At 41.0% G+C, this 16326-nt stretch overlaps 1 protein-coding gene across 2 annotated transcripts in view; it reads left to right on the forward strand.

The window, feature by feature from the left end:
- col6a4a (collagen, type VI, alpha 4a) overlaps positions 1–16326 on the forward strand; it is a 164989-nt gene that overhangs the window by 51781 nt on the left and 96882 nt on the right. For both annotated transcript variants that reach the window (XM_048613282.1, XM_048613286.1), the window contains 3 exons: positions 1395–1750; positions 3754–3832; positions 16155–16300. In XM_048613282.1, the coding sequence (XP_048469239.1) occupies positions 1395–1750; positions 3754–3832; positions 16155–16300 (581 nt within the window). The remainder of the gene's footprint in view (positions 1–1394; positions 1751–3753; positions 3833–16154; positions 16301–16326) is intronic.

Below are 16326 nucleotides of genomic sequence, written 5' to 3' on the forward strand. Positions count from 1 at the left end.
GACTATACCATGCTAATGGGAGTCAGCAGGTAGGAAAAACTCAGTAGGCAAGACTTGACCAGTGTAACGAAACAGCTTCACTTGTAAGCATGCTTGCTTGCACACAGCAACAGGGGCGGCACAATGGCGCAGTGGTTAGCACTGCTGTCTCATAGCGCCGGGGACCCAGGTTTTGTTCCAGCCTCGGGTGACTCTCTGTGTGGAATTTGCACGTTCTCCCCGTGTCTGTGTGGGTTTCCTCCGGGTGCTCTGGTTTCTTCCCACAATCCAAAGATGTGTGGGTTAGGTGGATTGGCCATGCTAAATTGACCCTTGGTGTCCAGGAATGTGTAGATGAGGTGGTTAGCCATGGAAAGTACGGGGTTACAGGGATATGCTGGAGGATCTAGGTCTGGATGGAACATTCCTCAGAGGGTTGGTGCAGACTTGGTCGGCCGAATGGCCTATTTCAGCACTGATTTTATGATTCACAGCAGTGGGAGGCAGAGGGTGTGCTTAGTCTTGTGAACGATGTTCATTCTTCAATGCCAGTGGCTATCAAGCCATAACTGTGACCTCTGACTGTTATGTGCAGGGTTTTTCCTCCATGATTCTGGCTAGGTCACGATGGTCCTTTTTTTTGAAAGAAATATTAGGTTCATCCTCAGAGGGTGCCCCTCCCCCTCTGTATTGAGACACTTCCCTCTCCCTTCATCAGCATTTGGAGTGCCAACCTCGGTTGGTGAGCTTTAACTGATCACTGCTGGAGGATTGTCATTGGCCTCAGGAGCCTGCCTGCCATTTTAAGGTGGATGTTAAGCTTGCTACTGCCCATTAATTGGCCTGGTGGCTTGAAAGAGGGTCATGAGGATATCAGGTTCATGCAACGTGTAGTCGGGACCCAGAAAATTTCCAGAGTATTGTCTCAATCTAAAATAAAAATCTGGCCCCCTTATGTCCAAGAGCATTTAGTTCCTAGTGCTTCCTTTTTTAAGCCGTCTGTCTGTCACCACCATCACATCATGATGCCATGGGCATATTTGTTTTGCAGCTTGCCAACCTTATTTACCAGATTTTGTACCCTTAAAATAATTCACTTTGAACCTGTATTAAATGTTACTGCATTCCACTTGGCTTGATCCCATATAACGCTTTATTATCGCTTGCTCTATTGCTGGCTGTCTTTGCAAATCCTTCTTACATCTTGTTTCCCTTTTCTAATGGTGTTCCCATCCATCTGCCAAATTAGTTACAACTCTCTCGTCCAGTTGAAACCACTCCCCTCATTTCTGATTTTCTTATTTCTGTCTTCACCTTTGCAAAACAAACAAAAAATTGGAAGGACAGTTATTTACTTCGACATGTACTGTATGAAATGTGTGAAAAGCATTGACTTTGGATTGTTCACATTACAGACGATCCAGCGTGTTCGATAGACATTGTTGTGGGATTTGATTTCTCAAGAAGGACTGGTTCAAAGAACATATTTGATAGCCAACAAAAGCTAAAGTCAAAGCTTGGTCCAATATTACAGGAAATTGCATCCATACAATCGATCAGCTGTGCATCTGCTTCCAAGCTAAACATCAAAATGAGCTATCACGTGATAAGCAACACTGGCAAATCTGTCTTTGAAGCTGGTTTTAAAGTTTATGACCCAGACGTTTTAGATAAGCTGCTCCAAACTCAAACAGATGACGACATTGATCTGAATGCAGGAAGTATAAAATCATTTATTGATGCATTCAATGCATCAACTTCAACAACAAAGGTGAGCATACCTGTCCTAAGGTGTAGAAAACTACATGTGCAACACTTTCAAACCTTTCCGACTTAAGTTTGTTGAGAATAATACTTGGCTTTAAAAGACATGGAAGAGCCACATTTGGCTGTTTGAATGCACTGTAATAGTTTGGATTTTGCATTAATTGCCTGCGACCAGGTGATTTTGTTCATGATGTCACAATCATGCTACATTCAAATAGATTTTGATGATGGATTCAGTTTTCAGTTGGATTGTCTACTTCTCTGACCTACAGAACAATGGACAAAGGTTCAAGCAGGTCAGGCAGCATCCATGGAGAGAAAGCAAGCTAACGTTTTGAGTCCAAATGACTCTGATGAAGATGTTATTACACACCTCTGGAACAAGTGGGACTTGAACCCAAACCTACTGGTCCAGGGGTAGGGACACTACTACTGGGCCACAAGTGGGCCCTTTGGACAAAAGTTCAATGTCTCTTGACTTAAACTAATCTCACCTGGGTGGTAGTAAACTTTAGTTATCCTAAAAATCTTCAGCTTAATGTTGCTATTCACTGTTATATATTAATGCCTCCAGGAAAAGTTGTGGGTTCTAAATAAGTGAAGAGTCACATTTAACGTCAATGGATTGAAGCTTGTTACATCTAAATTCTCTCCAGATAAGATGTCCAAGCTATAAACCATATGTCAAAGATATCTTATGAATCCTGACTATTTGGCTGAAAATTCCAAGTGAATTGCTTGTGGGGTAACGTCTCAAACTACCCCATCATGGTCTTTCTTGCATTCATTCTCAATGCGTCTCCCTTTTTAATGCGCATCATTAATCAAGTGATGTGTTGATGAATATTGCAGCACTTGAGTGTTTTGCAGTGCATTTTGGGGAATTGGAAATAATGTAAAGAGAGAATGAGAGGAAAATAATAGCAACAATGATTGTAGAGTCACAGTTTTAACTCTGATTTCCTGACTCAATCCATGTCCTATGTTAGCACAACTGTTTGGAGGCCGACAAGCAACTTACACCAGTATATGCTGCTCCTCGCTGTTTCTGAGCTCCAACCAAATAGTTTCTCCATTCTGTTCTTCTGATCAGTTTCTAATGCACATATCCGATCCCTTATTATTAGCACTATCTACTTCCCTTTCATTTTTCTCTGCTCCTCCTAAATGTCAAATATTCTTTAACGTTCAGTTCCCAGTCTTGGTCACCATGCAGCCACATCTCCTTAATGGCAATTAAATCATACCATTTTACTTCCGCTTGCACCATCAGTTTACATACCTTGTTGCAAATTATTTAAATCTATGAATATAGCATTCAAAATTAATGTTTCCAAGTCAGGGCATAGACCAAGCACGTGTACAGTTTTAGTTCATTCCTATAAAAAGGATATAGAAACAGTAGATACAGCACAAAATAAAATTACAGGATTCAGAACAGAACTGAGAGATTATATTGTATAATTTGGGGCATTTTCTTTAGAAAAGAGAAGATGCAAAGTTTGCCTCATGGAAATCTTTAAAGTTATAAATGGGTTGGACAGGGTAAATGTTGAGATAATGTTTTCACATGAGGGAGAATCCAAAACTGGTGAATATAATTACAGGATAATTACTAGTAGATCCAGTCAGGAGAAGTACCACTACCAGAGAGTGATCAGAATGTGGAAATCAGAATGTGATTGAGGCAAACAGCTTCAATTCTTTCAAAAGAAATCCAGGCACGTACACTAAAATAGAAGAATATGAAAGTAGCCTGAAAGGCTGAAATGTAAGAGTAGATCATATTGGAGAAAGCTTGTGTGGAGAATAAAAACCAGCACAGCCTAGTTGGCCAGAGTGAATTGTTCAGAGTTGCACATTCTATGTATGCATTTACAGTTAATTTAATACTATTACAGGTCATGGAGATCGATACTTACTTTTCCTCTGTTTCTTTCACAGTCTGGTTACTTAAAATATCAATTCACAAAAATAACTGTGTCCTTAATTACAATCCTTATACAGGTGCTGATATTGTTCACAGATGGATTTGATGACGGAGAAGTGGTTCTTAAACAAAGCTCAAAAGAAATCAACACTAAAGGTACAGGCATTTTCATTTCAATACAGACCACCCAATGATATTGCTAGACCTATTCACAGGAGCCTATAAATGCTGAAATCCTAGGTATTATTTGTAATACAACAAATTCCCAAACTTGTAAGGCTCAGAATTTCAGTTTCCAATAATGTTGATGGAGGATTAGGACAAGAAGGGGGCATGACTGATTTGCAGTTCATGCAACACTTGTGTTTGACTTCCTTAATAGAAAACATTACGCTTTATAAAGTTGAGTTTAAATATTTCATATTTAAAGTATCCAGTGCAGAATAAATTTTGATAGCATTAAAGGGAGATCCATATTAAATTCCACAGCCCCTCGAGAACTCTTGTTTCTAACAATTCGTATTTCCTTCTGAGACTTTGACATAAGCCACTGCATGGGCAAGTTTAGCTTGTATTTTCTCCTGGCACCCCAGCGTGACTTGATTTGGCAGGATGTAACATTGGATGGAGAGCTCTTCCACATGTACCCTGCAGTCCTTATTACTGCCTGGATCTTTTGGTGCTAATAATATGCTCCGTTTACCTTTATGTGGGTATATTAAAAAGAAACACCAATGATAGGACTACCTTATACAAATAATTTGCTGCTGTTTTGGACATAGCACTGCTGAGTGCTAGAAATGCCAATGTGTTCTCAGTATTCAGGTTTAATGAGGGATAGAGAGAAGGATGTAAAATTTATAGACTACTTGTCCAATGCAAATAATAACAGGGCAAGATTTTAAATATCTTTTTAAAAAATCCATTGTTTTGGCCTTCTCTGAATTCTATCTGGCATCTATCTGTCTATGACATAGTAGATACCTGAATCACAAACAGCCATTTTCCACCACCTCCAAGAGGCAAATTTCTAGTCAGAGGAGATGAGAAGTTATTAAGTTGCCAGTGGAAGTGCTTAGTTTGAGGTTACAAAGTTGGATGCCCTGGAGCAGAAGGTATATGTCCTCTGGATACAACGGCACTGACATTAACTGATACTTACTGCTTCATACCTACATTTATTGACAGTCTGTGGCATTCAATCCCGATTGCTGTGCTGCAGTTGTTGTCAATTTAAGGTTTCTCTGAGCTTGTCTCCAATTTGTAGATGAGACAATAACCAGACTTTGCAGCCAGTGCGCTGAGTGCTAGTAATTCAAAACAGCTGTGCAAACTATGTATATATGATATCATTGCACAGACGTTCACCTTTGTGAACATTCCACATGCTGGTGATTATTTAATTAATAAACAGGAGTAAAGAACGAGATCAAAATTCCCAATGAGTAATAGGTATATGAAAATAAACATGAAAACAACGAATGACCACTCCATTAATTCCTTCTAAAACACAGCTGTATAAAAAGCTGCTTTAAGAATTACATTGACCAAAATTAAGGGTCAAAATATGGATTAGACTTATTTACGAACATGCTTATTTGTAATAGGTGCAAACTTTCTGATGCCCTGCTTACTTGGGTGATTACAGCTGAGTTCACTGCCTGCATGCTCAGATGGGGGTTCTGGAGTGTGTGTGACTGCCATGATTTAGAACTAGCCTGAACTTCATGGAGGGCAGCCTATCCCTTTCATAAAGGATAAAATAAAATTTTGTGGACATCTGAAAAGGAGAAAGGAATGGAGGGAAAATAATATTTCCACTCAGAAATGAGACATACAGGTCTCGCTGGTCTTGTATACCTCAAAAAAGGAGCAATAAAATGCCAGTATTAATTTTTTTGTACTTTTCCTTCCGGGAAATACTCAGCAGGTCAGGCAGCATCCACAAAGAGAGTTTCTCTCAAGGGATAAAATCATCTTTCATTAGAATGGTTTTCATCTGTTTTGAAACAAGCTCATTTCAACCTGAAGTGTTAACCTTGTTTCTGTAGATTTTGCCTGACCTGAGTATTTCCTGTCTTTTACAATGGCTTTCAACATTGGTTGGAACAATCTCAGAAACACTTTGAGGGAAAGAAGGGGACTGTAAGTGGAATGTCACATCAGAGGGAGGGTTCCCAGGTTCTCTGGTGCAGTGCTAGAGTCCTTATGCAGGAGGTGGAGAGAAGCAGATTAGTCACGTTTACATAATGAGCCCAGAGATAATGATGAAAAATAGCCAGAGAGATCCATTCCTGACAGCTGACCCTGAGGACAGGGCTGCTGCAACAGAGAGTTCAATGACCTCAGACAAGTTGTTGAGGTGAAAGAATGTATCTTCAAATTCCAGTCTCCATCTGTTGTACCACTGACCTTTCAGGGTATTAATGCACCACTGTCCTGATGCACATTAACAATCGACTTACCTGTCTACCATTCAGCCTCATTCACATGCACTTACCAATGCTGCCAAACTCACTGCCACTCCTTCCAACTTCCACATATCTTCAGCTATTCATTACCAAAGCACATTACCCAAAAAATATTGCAACCAAATCACTGCACATAATAAGAAATCATGGTGCAGGGGTTAATAAATTACCAAGGATAGGCCAAGGGCTAAATAACAAGAAACAGAGTTTCAGGGAAACCTAGCCTTTTTCAGGTTGACAAACTATAACTAGTGGAGTGCTTGGGGCCTCAACTATTCATGATCTATATTAATGGTCTGGATTAGAGGACAGACTGTCTCATAGCCATAGTTGCTGATGAAACAAAATTAGTTGGAAAACAAGTCGGAACAAGAATTCAAAGAGTCTGTAATGGGAAATTGATATATTAAGTGAATGGGAAAAGAAAAGGCAAATGGAGGATAATGTGGGAAAAATGTGAAATTGGCAGGAAGAATAAAAGATTAGAAAAGCAAAATATAATTTGAATGTAGAGAGTGTGGAGAGATCCATTTGTCTTTGTACATGAATCACAAAATGTTGGACAGTTTTGGTCTCCTGACCTTAGGAGAGATGCTGCGTTGAAAACAGTTCAGAGAAGGCTCATTATGCTTATTCCTTGGAATGAAATGGTCATCTTATGAGAAAACGTTGAGTAGGCTGGGCCTTAATGCATTGGAGTTTAGTAGAATCAGAGATGGTTTGATCTAGTGTTGGCTGAATACTCTGCTGGTATATTCTGTGGGTGTAAGATTGATGTAGCACACTGTCATACAGCAAAACATATGAACTCTTTCATTAAGACTGCAAGGCAAGCTGCCTCATTGTGTGATTGTGCTATTTGACACAGCAAAGCAACGCCAAGGCAAGGAAATTGTGAACACGTATATAGGTTCTAAGTGAGTGAGCACTATAAAATTATGCCCTCTGTGTCCACACAAATCATTTATATCAGTATAAAATTATCTGTTTGCCTAAATTCCATGTCTCTGGTAACATAATCTAAGATCCCTTACTTTTAGTAAACAACTTATACAGTTTTTTGTCCTGTGTATAAAGACGAGGCAGTTTATAGTCATTGAGTCATAGAGATGTACAGCACTGAAACAGACCCTTCAGTCTAACTCGTCCATGCTGACCCGATATCCTAAATTAATCTAGTCCCATTTGCCAGCATTTGGCTCGTGTCCCTCTAAACCCTTCCTATTCATATACCCATCCAGATGCCTTTTAAATGCTGTAATTGTACCAGCCCCCACCACCTTGTCTGGCGGCTCATTCCATACATGCACCATCTTCCATGTGAAAAAGAGTCTTTTTATCTTGAGATATTTATAAGCCATTGTACACTTTCAGAAGATGAAATAAGGGAGGTGAGTGAGCTCATTTTTCATCATCTGCACGGAGATATGTGGTTGGAAAATTTAAATAAAACAGAACTGATGGCCTGTGCTTGCACCATTTGTATTGCCAATTATGGTAACTGAGAATGATCAATTTGATTAACTCATTTGTTCCACATCAATTTAATAAACATTTATGTGAGGTGATTGATTTATTTGCAATTTGTCATGCGATGTGAGTATTTGCTGGTAAGGACAGCATTTATGGCGTGTGCCAAATTGTCTTTGTAAACTTGGTGATGGATTACATCTTGAACCAATGCAGTCCATCCATTGTAGGTACACCTACTGCATGGTTAGGAAGTTTCAGGATTTTGACCAAATGATAGTGAAATAATGGTGATAATAATAAATTAGAATGGTGTGAGCTCAAATGTAAGCTTATAGATGGTGGAGTTCCCCAGCATCTGCTGTCCTTGTCCTCAGTGCCAGAATTCAAAGGTTTGGAAGGTGCTATCGAAGGAGTCTTTGAGTTGCTGCAGTGCATCTTATGTGTGAACCACACTGCCGACACAATGTGTTAACCATGGAAAGAGCGATTTGATTTAATTTAGTATTGTCACATGTACTGAGATACAGTGAAAAGGATTGATTTGCATATTAACCAGACAAATCGTACATTACGTAAGTACATCAGGGTAATAGAGCAGAATGCAGAATATAGCATTACAGTTACAGAAGGTGCAGAGAAAGATCAACTCCAATATATGAAAGGTACAAAAGTCTGATAACAGCAGGAAAGAATTACTTCCTAAATCTGTTCGTACATGTTTTGAAACTTTTGTATCTTCTGCCTGATGGAAAAGGGTAGGGAAGATTATACCAGGAGTGAGAGGGGTCCTTGATTATGTTGGCTGCTTTCCCGAGGCAGCAGGAAGTGTAGACAGAGTCAACGGAAGGAAGGCTGGTTTCCATGATGGACTGGGCTGCGCACACAACTCTCTGTAATTTCTTGTGCTGTTGGGCAGAGCAGTTGCCGTGCGAAGCTGTGATGCATCGGGTAGGATGCTTTCTGTGGTGCATCTGTAAAAAATTGGTAAGATTCATTGTGGACATGCTGAATTTCCTTAGCCTTCTGAAGGAGTAGAGGTGTTGGTGTGCTTTTTTGACTGCAGCATCGATGTGGATGGACCAGGATAGACTGTTGGTGATATTTACTCCGAGGAACTTGAAGCTCTTGACCACCTTCACTTCGGCACCATTGAAACAGACAGGGGCACCATTGAAACAGACAGGGTTGAGTGAATGTTTAATGAGAGATAGGTTGCAACTAAAATGGCCTGTTTTGCCTTGAATGGCATTGAACTTTGTGTGTTACTGGAAGTGTATCTAACAACTCCTGACTTAGCCATTGTAGATGGTGGACAACCTTGTGGGAGTCAGGAAGTAAGTTACTGCATAATTCTTAGACATTGGCTTACTTTAGACAAACTCTAGACTTGCCATGTATTTATTGACCTATATGATCTACTTAGGTTTCTGGCCACTACTAATATTTTAGTGATGGGTGATGTGTAATGTCACGACCACCAAGTAGGTAAATAGCGTGGCCAGTGAACTATTTTGAAGATAGACCTTACATCCTCCTTTTTAATTTGTAATGATTTTAGTTAAAATAGATCAGCAGTCAAGCTATGGTTTAAACTTGTTGAAGCTTAGTTTATTACAAGTAATGAATGATAGTTCCCATATGAATAAAAAGATGATGTTGTTCACAATAAATTAAAGATACCAAGATTAAAAGAAAACAAAGTGTACTTACAGGAAGGAAGTTCCAGCAAATCCCTATGTGATACTGTGTGTTGCTAAATAAAATATGTCACACTTGAAGTTGGATACAGGAGCTGCAAAGGCTTCTGTAGTTGAATAGTTAGTCTTTTCTTGTACAATGAGGTTCCACTGAGCAGTAGACATTGGGAAGGAGAGAAGACTTCTTATTCTTCACCAGTTCTGTGGTTTCAGTACTCTGTCTGATGCCTATTAAAAAGAATAATATCTGATTTTCAACTTATCCTCCCCTTGATAAAAACTCTCCTCTGGGAATGTCTTCATCAGAACTGGTTCTTGGAGTTCTGCCGTGTCAGCTTGCTGTATAATGAAATTTATGCAGTTTAAATTTGCAAAAGTGTCTGTTCCAGACTGATGAGTAATTTTTCCAACAATGCACGCTGATTAGTCCAGGATGCAGGGCAAGACTCACACTATCTTGTCGCTAAGGTAATCAACTTTTCAAATGCAGAATTATCAATTCAAATGGCTCCCACTTTAAAATTGTTGAGGTAGGAAGCACTGTTTTGCACCTAAAAAGGATATTATCTTGGGCTAGGTACATTTTAAAGGCAACAGTTTTGTGATAGAGTCATAGAGTCAGAGTAATACGGCATGGAAATAGGCCCTTCAGCCCAAACTGGGCCATGCTGACCATGGTGCCCGCTCAACTAGTTACAATTGCTCGCATTTGGTCCATATCCCTCTAAAGCCTTCCCATCCATGTACCTATCCAAATGTTTTTTAAATGTTGCTATTGTACCTGCCTCAGCCACTTTCTCTGGCAGCCCATTCCATATGCACACCACTCTCTGAGTGAAGAAGTTGTCCCTCAGATCCTTCTTAAATCTTTCCCCTCTCATCTTAAACCTATGCCCTCTAGTTTTCATCTCCCCATCCCTGGGAAAATGACTATATGCATTCATCCTATCTATGCCCCTCATGATTTTATATACCTTAATAAGGTCACCCCGCATTCTTCTACGTTCCAAGAAATAAAGTCCTATCCTGGCCTCTCCCTACAACTCAGGCCTACTGGTTCTGGCAACATCCTCATAAATCTTCTTTGCACACTTTCCAGTTTAACTGTGTATTTCCTATAACATTGTGACCAAAATGTACACAATACTCCAAGTGCAGCCTCACCAATGACTTATACAACTGTAACATAAAATCCCAACTCCTAATTTCAGTGCCTCGACTGATGAAGGCCAGTATGCTAAATGCCTTCTTCACCACTCGATCTACCTGTGACGTAGCTTTCAATGAAGTATGTACTTGTACTCCTAGGTCCCTCTGTTCTACACCACTCCTCAGGACCTTACCATTTACTGTATAAGTCCTACCTTGGTTTGACTTTCCAAAGTGCAACACCTCACACTGATCTGTATTGAATTGCATTTGCCAATCCTCAGTCCACTTCCCCAACTGATCCAGATCCCTCTGTAACCTTCCTTGCAATCAACAATACCTCCTAATTTTGTATCTTCGGCAAACTTACTAACCATGCCTTGTACGTTCATATCAACATCATTTATGTAAATAACAAATAACGAGGTTCTAGCACTGACCCCTGTGGCACATCACTAGTCACAGGCCTCCAGTCCAAGAAACAACCTTCAACCATCATTTTCTGCTTCCTACCATCGAGCCAATTTTGAATCCAATTAACTAGCCCTCCCTGGATCCCATGCGACCCAACCTTCATGACTAGCCTTCCATGCAGGGCCTTGTCAAAGCCCTTACTAAAGTCCATATATATACTGCGCTACCTTCATCTATCTTCTTGGTTACCTCTTTGATAAACTCTAAAAGATTTGTCAGACAACACTTCCCGTGCACAAATCCATGCTGACTATCCCTAATCAGACCTTTACTCTCCAAGTGTTTGTTAATCCTGTCCAATAACTTGCCTACCACTGAAGTCAGGCTCACTGGCCTGTAGTTCCCTGGCTTGTCTTTGCCATCTTTCTTAAACAATGGAACAACATTAGCCACCCTCCAGTCTTCCGGAACTTCACCAGTGGCCAAAGATGAAGCAAAAGTCTTGGCAAGGGCCTCTGCAATTTCTTCCCATCCTCCCACAATGTCCAAGGATGGACTTGATCAGGCCCAAGGGATTTATCCACCTTAATGCGCTTTAAGGCTGCAAACACCTCCTCTCTGGTAATATATATGCGGTTCAAAACATCCCCACTTGTTTCCTTTTTTTCCTTAGCAGCCATGATTCTCTCTCAGGAAGCACTGGGGAGAAATATTCATTAAAAATCTCCCCCATCTTCCGTGGCTCCACACATAGACGGCCATGCTGACCTTTAAGGGGACCTATTCTCTCCCTAGCCACACTTTTACTGTTAATACAGTTAGAGAACCTCTTGGGATTATCTTTAACCTTATCTGCCAGATCCATCTCGCACCCTCTTTTTGTTCTCCTGATTTCCCTCTTAAGTGTGCTCCTACACTTTTTATAGTCATCTAGAGATTCACTTGAGCCTGATAGCTTAAACCCAATGTATGCCTTCTTCTTTTTCCTGACCAGAGCCTCAATATCCCTCGTCAGCCAGGGATCCCTAAACCTGCCAGCTTTTCCCTTCACCCTAACAGGGACATACTGTACTCTTGATGTCACACTTGTCCCATTTGCGAGTCATTCCTTTTCCTTCAAACAGACTCACCCTATCAATCTCTACTAAATCCTGTCTACTGGCCCTAAAATTGGTCCTGCTCCAGTTTAGCACCTTAACCCGTGGACCTGTCCTATCTTTATCTATAACTATGTTAAAACTAAGAGAGTTATGGTCGCTGGACCCAAAGAGCTCTTCGACTGACAGTTCGGTCACTTGCCTGACCACATTTCCTAAGAGGAGGCCCAGTGTTGCATCCTCCTGAGTAGGGCTCTCTACATATTGATTTAGGAAACTTTCTTGGACACATTTGACAAATTCTAACTCATCTGGGCCTTTCACACTCTGGGTGGCTGAGTCAATACAGGGAAAATTAAAATCTCCAACCAATACTACTCTATTATTCCTACAGGTATCTGCAATCTCTCTGCTCCTCTAGTACCCACTGGCTATTTGGGGGTCTATAATACAGCCGGAACAGAGTGACCATCCCCTTCTTGTTTCTAAGTTCTAACCATATATCCTCATTTGATGATCCCGTGAGAATATCCTCTCTAAGCACTATTGTTATGCCCTCCCTTATCAATAGGGAAACTCTCCCTCCCCGCTTACTTGTACTTAAGTCATGCCTGTAGCTTCTGTATCCAGAAACATTGAGCTGCCACTCCTGCCCTTCTCTCAGCCATGTTTCTGTTATGGCTATAATATCCCAGGCTCCAGAACCAATCCATGCTCTGAGCTCAGCTGCCTTACCAGTCAGGCCTTGTGAGTTGAAATAAATGTACTTTAAACCAGAAGTCTTTTCCCTCCCTTTACTGTACCCCTGGCTATCCTGAATACTAAACTTGCTCTCGATGGCTAATGTATTTTCCCCTGACTTCTCAATGGCACCTCTCTTATTCAGAGTCCCACCCCCCTGCCAAACTAGTTTAAACCCTCCCGGGTAACACTAGCAAATCTCCTTGCGAGGATATTGGACCCCCTCTGGCTCAAGTGCAATGTGTCCCTCTTGTACAGGTCACCTCTACCCTAGAAGAAGTCCCAATGGTCCAAGAACTGAAAACCAGCCCCTCAGCCACGCATTTATCTGGCCTATCTGTCTATCTCTATCCTCACGGACGCATGGCACTGTTAGTAATCCGGAGATCACTACCCTTGAGATCCTGCTTTTTAACTTCTTACGTAACTCCCTATACACATTTCCAGGACCCCGTCTCTTTGTCTACCAATGTCATTTGTACCGATGTGCACAATGATCTCTGTCTATTCACCCTCCCCCTTCAGAACGTTCTGCAACCGCTCAGAGACATCCTTGACCCTGGCACCCTGGAGGCAACACACCATCCTGGTGTCTCTTCTGCGGCCACAGAATCTCCTGTCTGTCCCCCTCACAACTGAATCTCCTATCGGTATCGCTCTGTCTGACTGCACCCTTTCCCTCTGAGCCTCAGAGCCGGTCACAGTGCCACTGACCTGACTGCTGCTGCTAGCCCCTGAAAGGTCATCCCCCCCAACAGTATCCAAAGTGATACACCTGTTATTGAGGGGAATGGCCACAGGGCAACTCTGCACTATATGCCTTTCCCCCCCTTACCTCTTCTGGTGGTCACCCAGCTACCTGCAGCTTGCACCTTCGGAGTGACCACTTCCCTATAGCTCTTATCAATGGTGTTTTCTGCACCTTGTCATCCAGTGGATTATGAAACGTTTCATTGTAACTGACATGACTTGTTGTGGTATTTGCCTTGAGGAGACAAGTTTAGTTTAATTTCCAAGGTACAGATTTTTAAAGTAAAAATGTCCTTTGAAAGCATAATTTCTGAAAACCCATGCTATCAGATGGCATAGTTATAACAGTAATGATGCTGAATTTTAAAGGCAGGTGATTATATTCTGTCTTGTTTAAGATGGTCACTGCCTGGAGCTTCCATGATATGGATGTCATTTGTCTCTTATTACCTTAAGACTGAATATTGTCCAGATCTTGCTGCACATAGAGACAGCCTGCTTCTGCCTCTAAGGAGTCACAAATGATACTGAACAGTATGTAATCTTCAGTGAACGTTCCTCCATTACGAGGTCAGAAGTGGAGATGGTCATTGAGAAACCAGCTGAAGATGGTTAGATTGAAGACATTATTCTGAAGAAACTCCTGAAGCAATGTCCTGAGGGTGGGATTATTGGCCTCCAACAACCAAAGCCATATTCCTTTGAAATAGGTGTGACTCCAGTCGTTGGAACGTTGCCTGCAATTCTTATTGACTTTAATGTTGCTTGGACTCCATAATGTCACACGTTGTATAAAACAACTCTCATTTCATCTCTTGAATTCTTTAGTTCACTTTTGGATCAAGACTCTAATGAGGCTGGGAGCCAAGTCATCCTGATCCATGCTAAGCCTTACTAAGCATTTTTTTGCTCATTATGAGCAATTTGACAGCACTCTCAATGATGACTTCAATCACTTTGATGATCAGGTGTAGATTGAAGGGAAGGTATTGGTCAGCTTGGGTTTGTTTGGCTTTTGTGAGCAGAATTATTTTATAATTTGTCCATATTGTCGTGTGAATGCCGGCATTGTTGGTATACTAAAACCACTTGGCTAACAATGATGGTGGTTTCAGAGTGCACGTCTTCAGCCATTCTACCAGGATGTTCTCAGGGCTCAGGGCTCTTTCCTCCTTTCATTTCTTGATTTCACATGGAATTAATCTGATTGGTTGAAGACTGGAATCAATGACATTGGAGATCCCACATGGAGGTTAAAGTGGATCATTCACTTAGCACTTCTGGCTGAAGATTGGTCACAAATGTTTCAGCCTTATTTCTCACACTGAATCAGAAATAACTGCAAAACATGCCTGTTTCCCTGGAGTTCCTGGGTTCCTCCTGACACCCAGTTCCCATTTTCCTACATTCCCATTTCCCCCCCAGGCCCTTACAGACTAATACCCATCCTACCCACTTTCCTACTTAGTGTATCCAGCTTACTGATTTTCCCACTTAACCACATCCACCCTACCCATCAATACACCTTGTCATTTGCACATACACTCATTTGTTTACTCATTGAACAATTTTGGCGCATTTACTTTCCACAATTGAGTAGCTTGCGCATACAGGGGCGGGGGGGGTGGTGGGGGTTGTGGGAAGGGAGGATGGGTGGAGGTGGTGTTGGGGATAGGGCGGGGTTGGTGATGAGGTGGCTTGGCTTTGGGGCAGATTTTCTTTTCTCCCTCTGAGATTTCATGTGCTGAAGGAGTTCTGCAGAATCCTCTACAGGAAGCTCAGTCAGAAAAATTGGAGGAATTTAATTGGGTGTTTACATGACTGGTCATTGTTGGAAAACATGTTCTGATACTGACTGGAAGGTTTGAGCCAATATGATTGGTCAGAGTAAACATGGATTTATTGAAGAAGTATCATGTTTTTTCAAATTTGAGTTTTTTGAGGAGCTGCTAATTAAGGATAAGTGAGAATTATTGGATGCAGTATATCTGGATACTCAAAAAGCATTCGATGAAGTGCCACGCACAGGATTATTATAATTGAGCCGGAGGATGACATCTTTGACAAGTGAGCTGTTTATTCTCGTCAGTCACGTTTCACTTAATTGAATGATTTAACTTCCCAAGTTGGACAGCTATTGCAGATTGTGTTAGGAAACATTGATTGTTCTTGCAAAAAACAAAATCAATCATCATTTTGTTCATGGACTGAATTTTAAGATACGTTTTGTCCTGTATCTCTACTTATTTGATGGAAACAAGAGAATTCAGAAAAGTATTTCGAATCGGTCGAATTGTTTGGTAGTGTGGAGCAGCAAGGGGTCCATTTTAACTGCGCAGTTAGAAATGTTGCAGAAGGAAAAATACGTGATCATGAGCCAGTCAGTACTATGAAATGGCTGGATAAATTCCAACTCAAAAAAAAATTGGTGAATATTTTGTTCTTGGCCATTCTGCCAAACGTGCAAGCAATTGAAAGGATTGCCAATTTGCAATGATTTACCTCAGAAGGTTTTAATTTTAGTTTAAATTTTTGTTTCTGTTCTGAGCATGTATTCCACCTTATTCTATAAACTCACTTAAAAAGTCTCCCATCCATTTAAAACAGGCTACAAACCATCCAATCTTCAATATTACTCAATTATCAATAGTAATTGTGATAATAAATAAGCATTTTATAATTCCAGGAATCCATGCACTCGTCACAGTGGCTCTGGAAGGTGCTGTCAATGTGCATGAGCTTCATCACATTGAGTTTGGAACTGGATATGGATACAAACAACAGCTATCAATTGAAATGAAGGATATTGGAAAAGCTTTGATGAACCAAATCGTAAGTGATCCTGAGAAGAGCAAGAC

Source organism: Rhincodon typus, chromosome 2, assembly GCF_021869965.1.
Source record: "Rhincodon typus isolate 14 chromosome 2, sRhiTyp1.1, whole genome shotgun sequence".
In the NCBI taxonomy this organism is placed as follows: Eukaryota; Metazoa; Chordata; class Chondrichthyes; order Orectolobiformes; family Rhincodontidae; genus Rhincodon; species Rhincodon typus.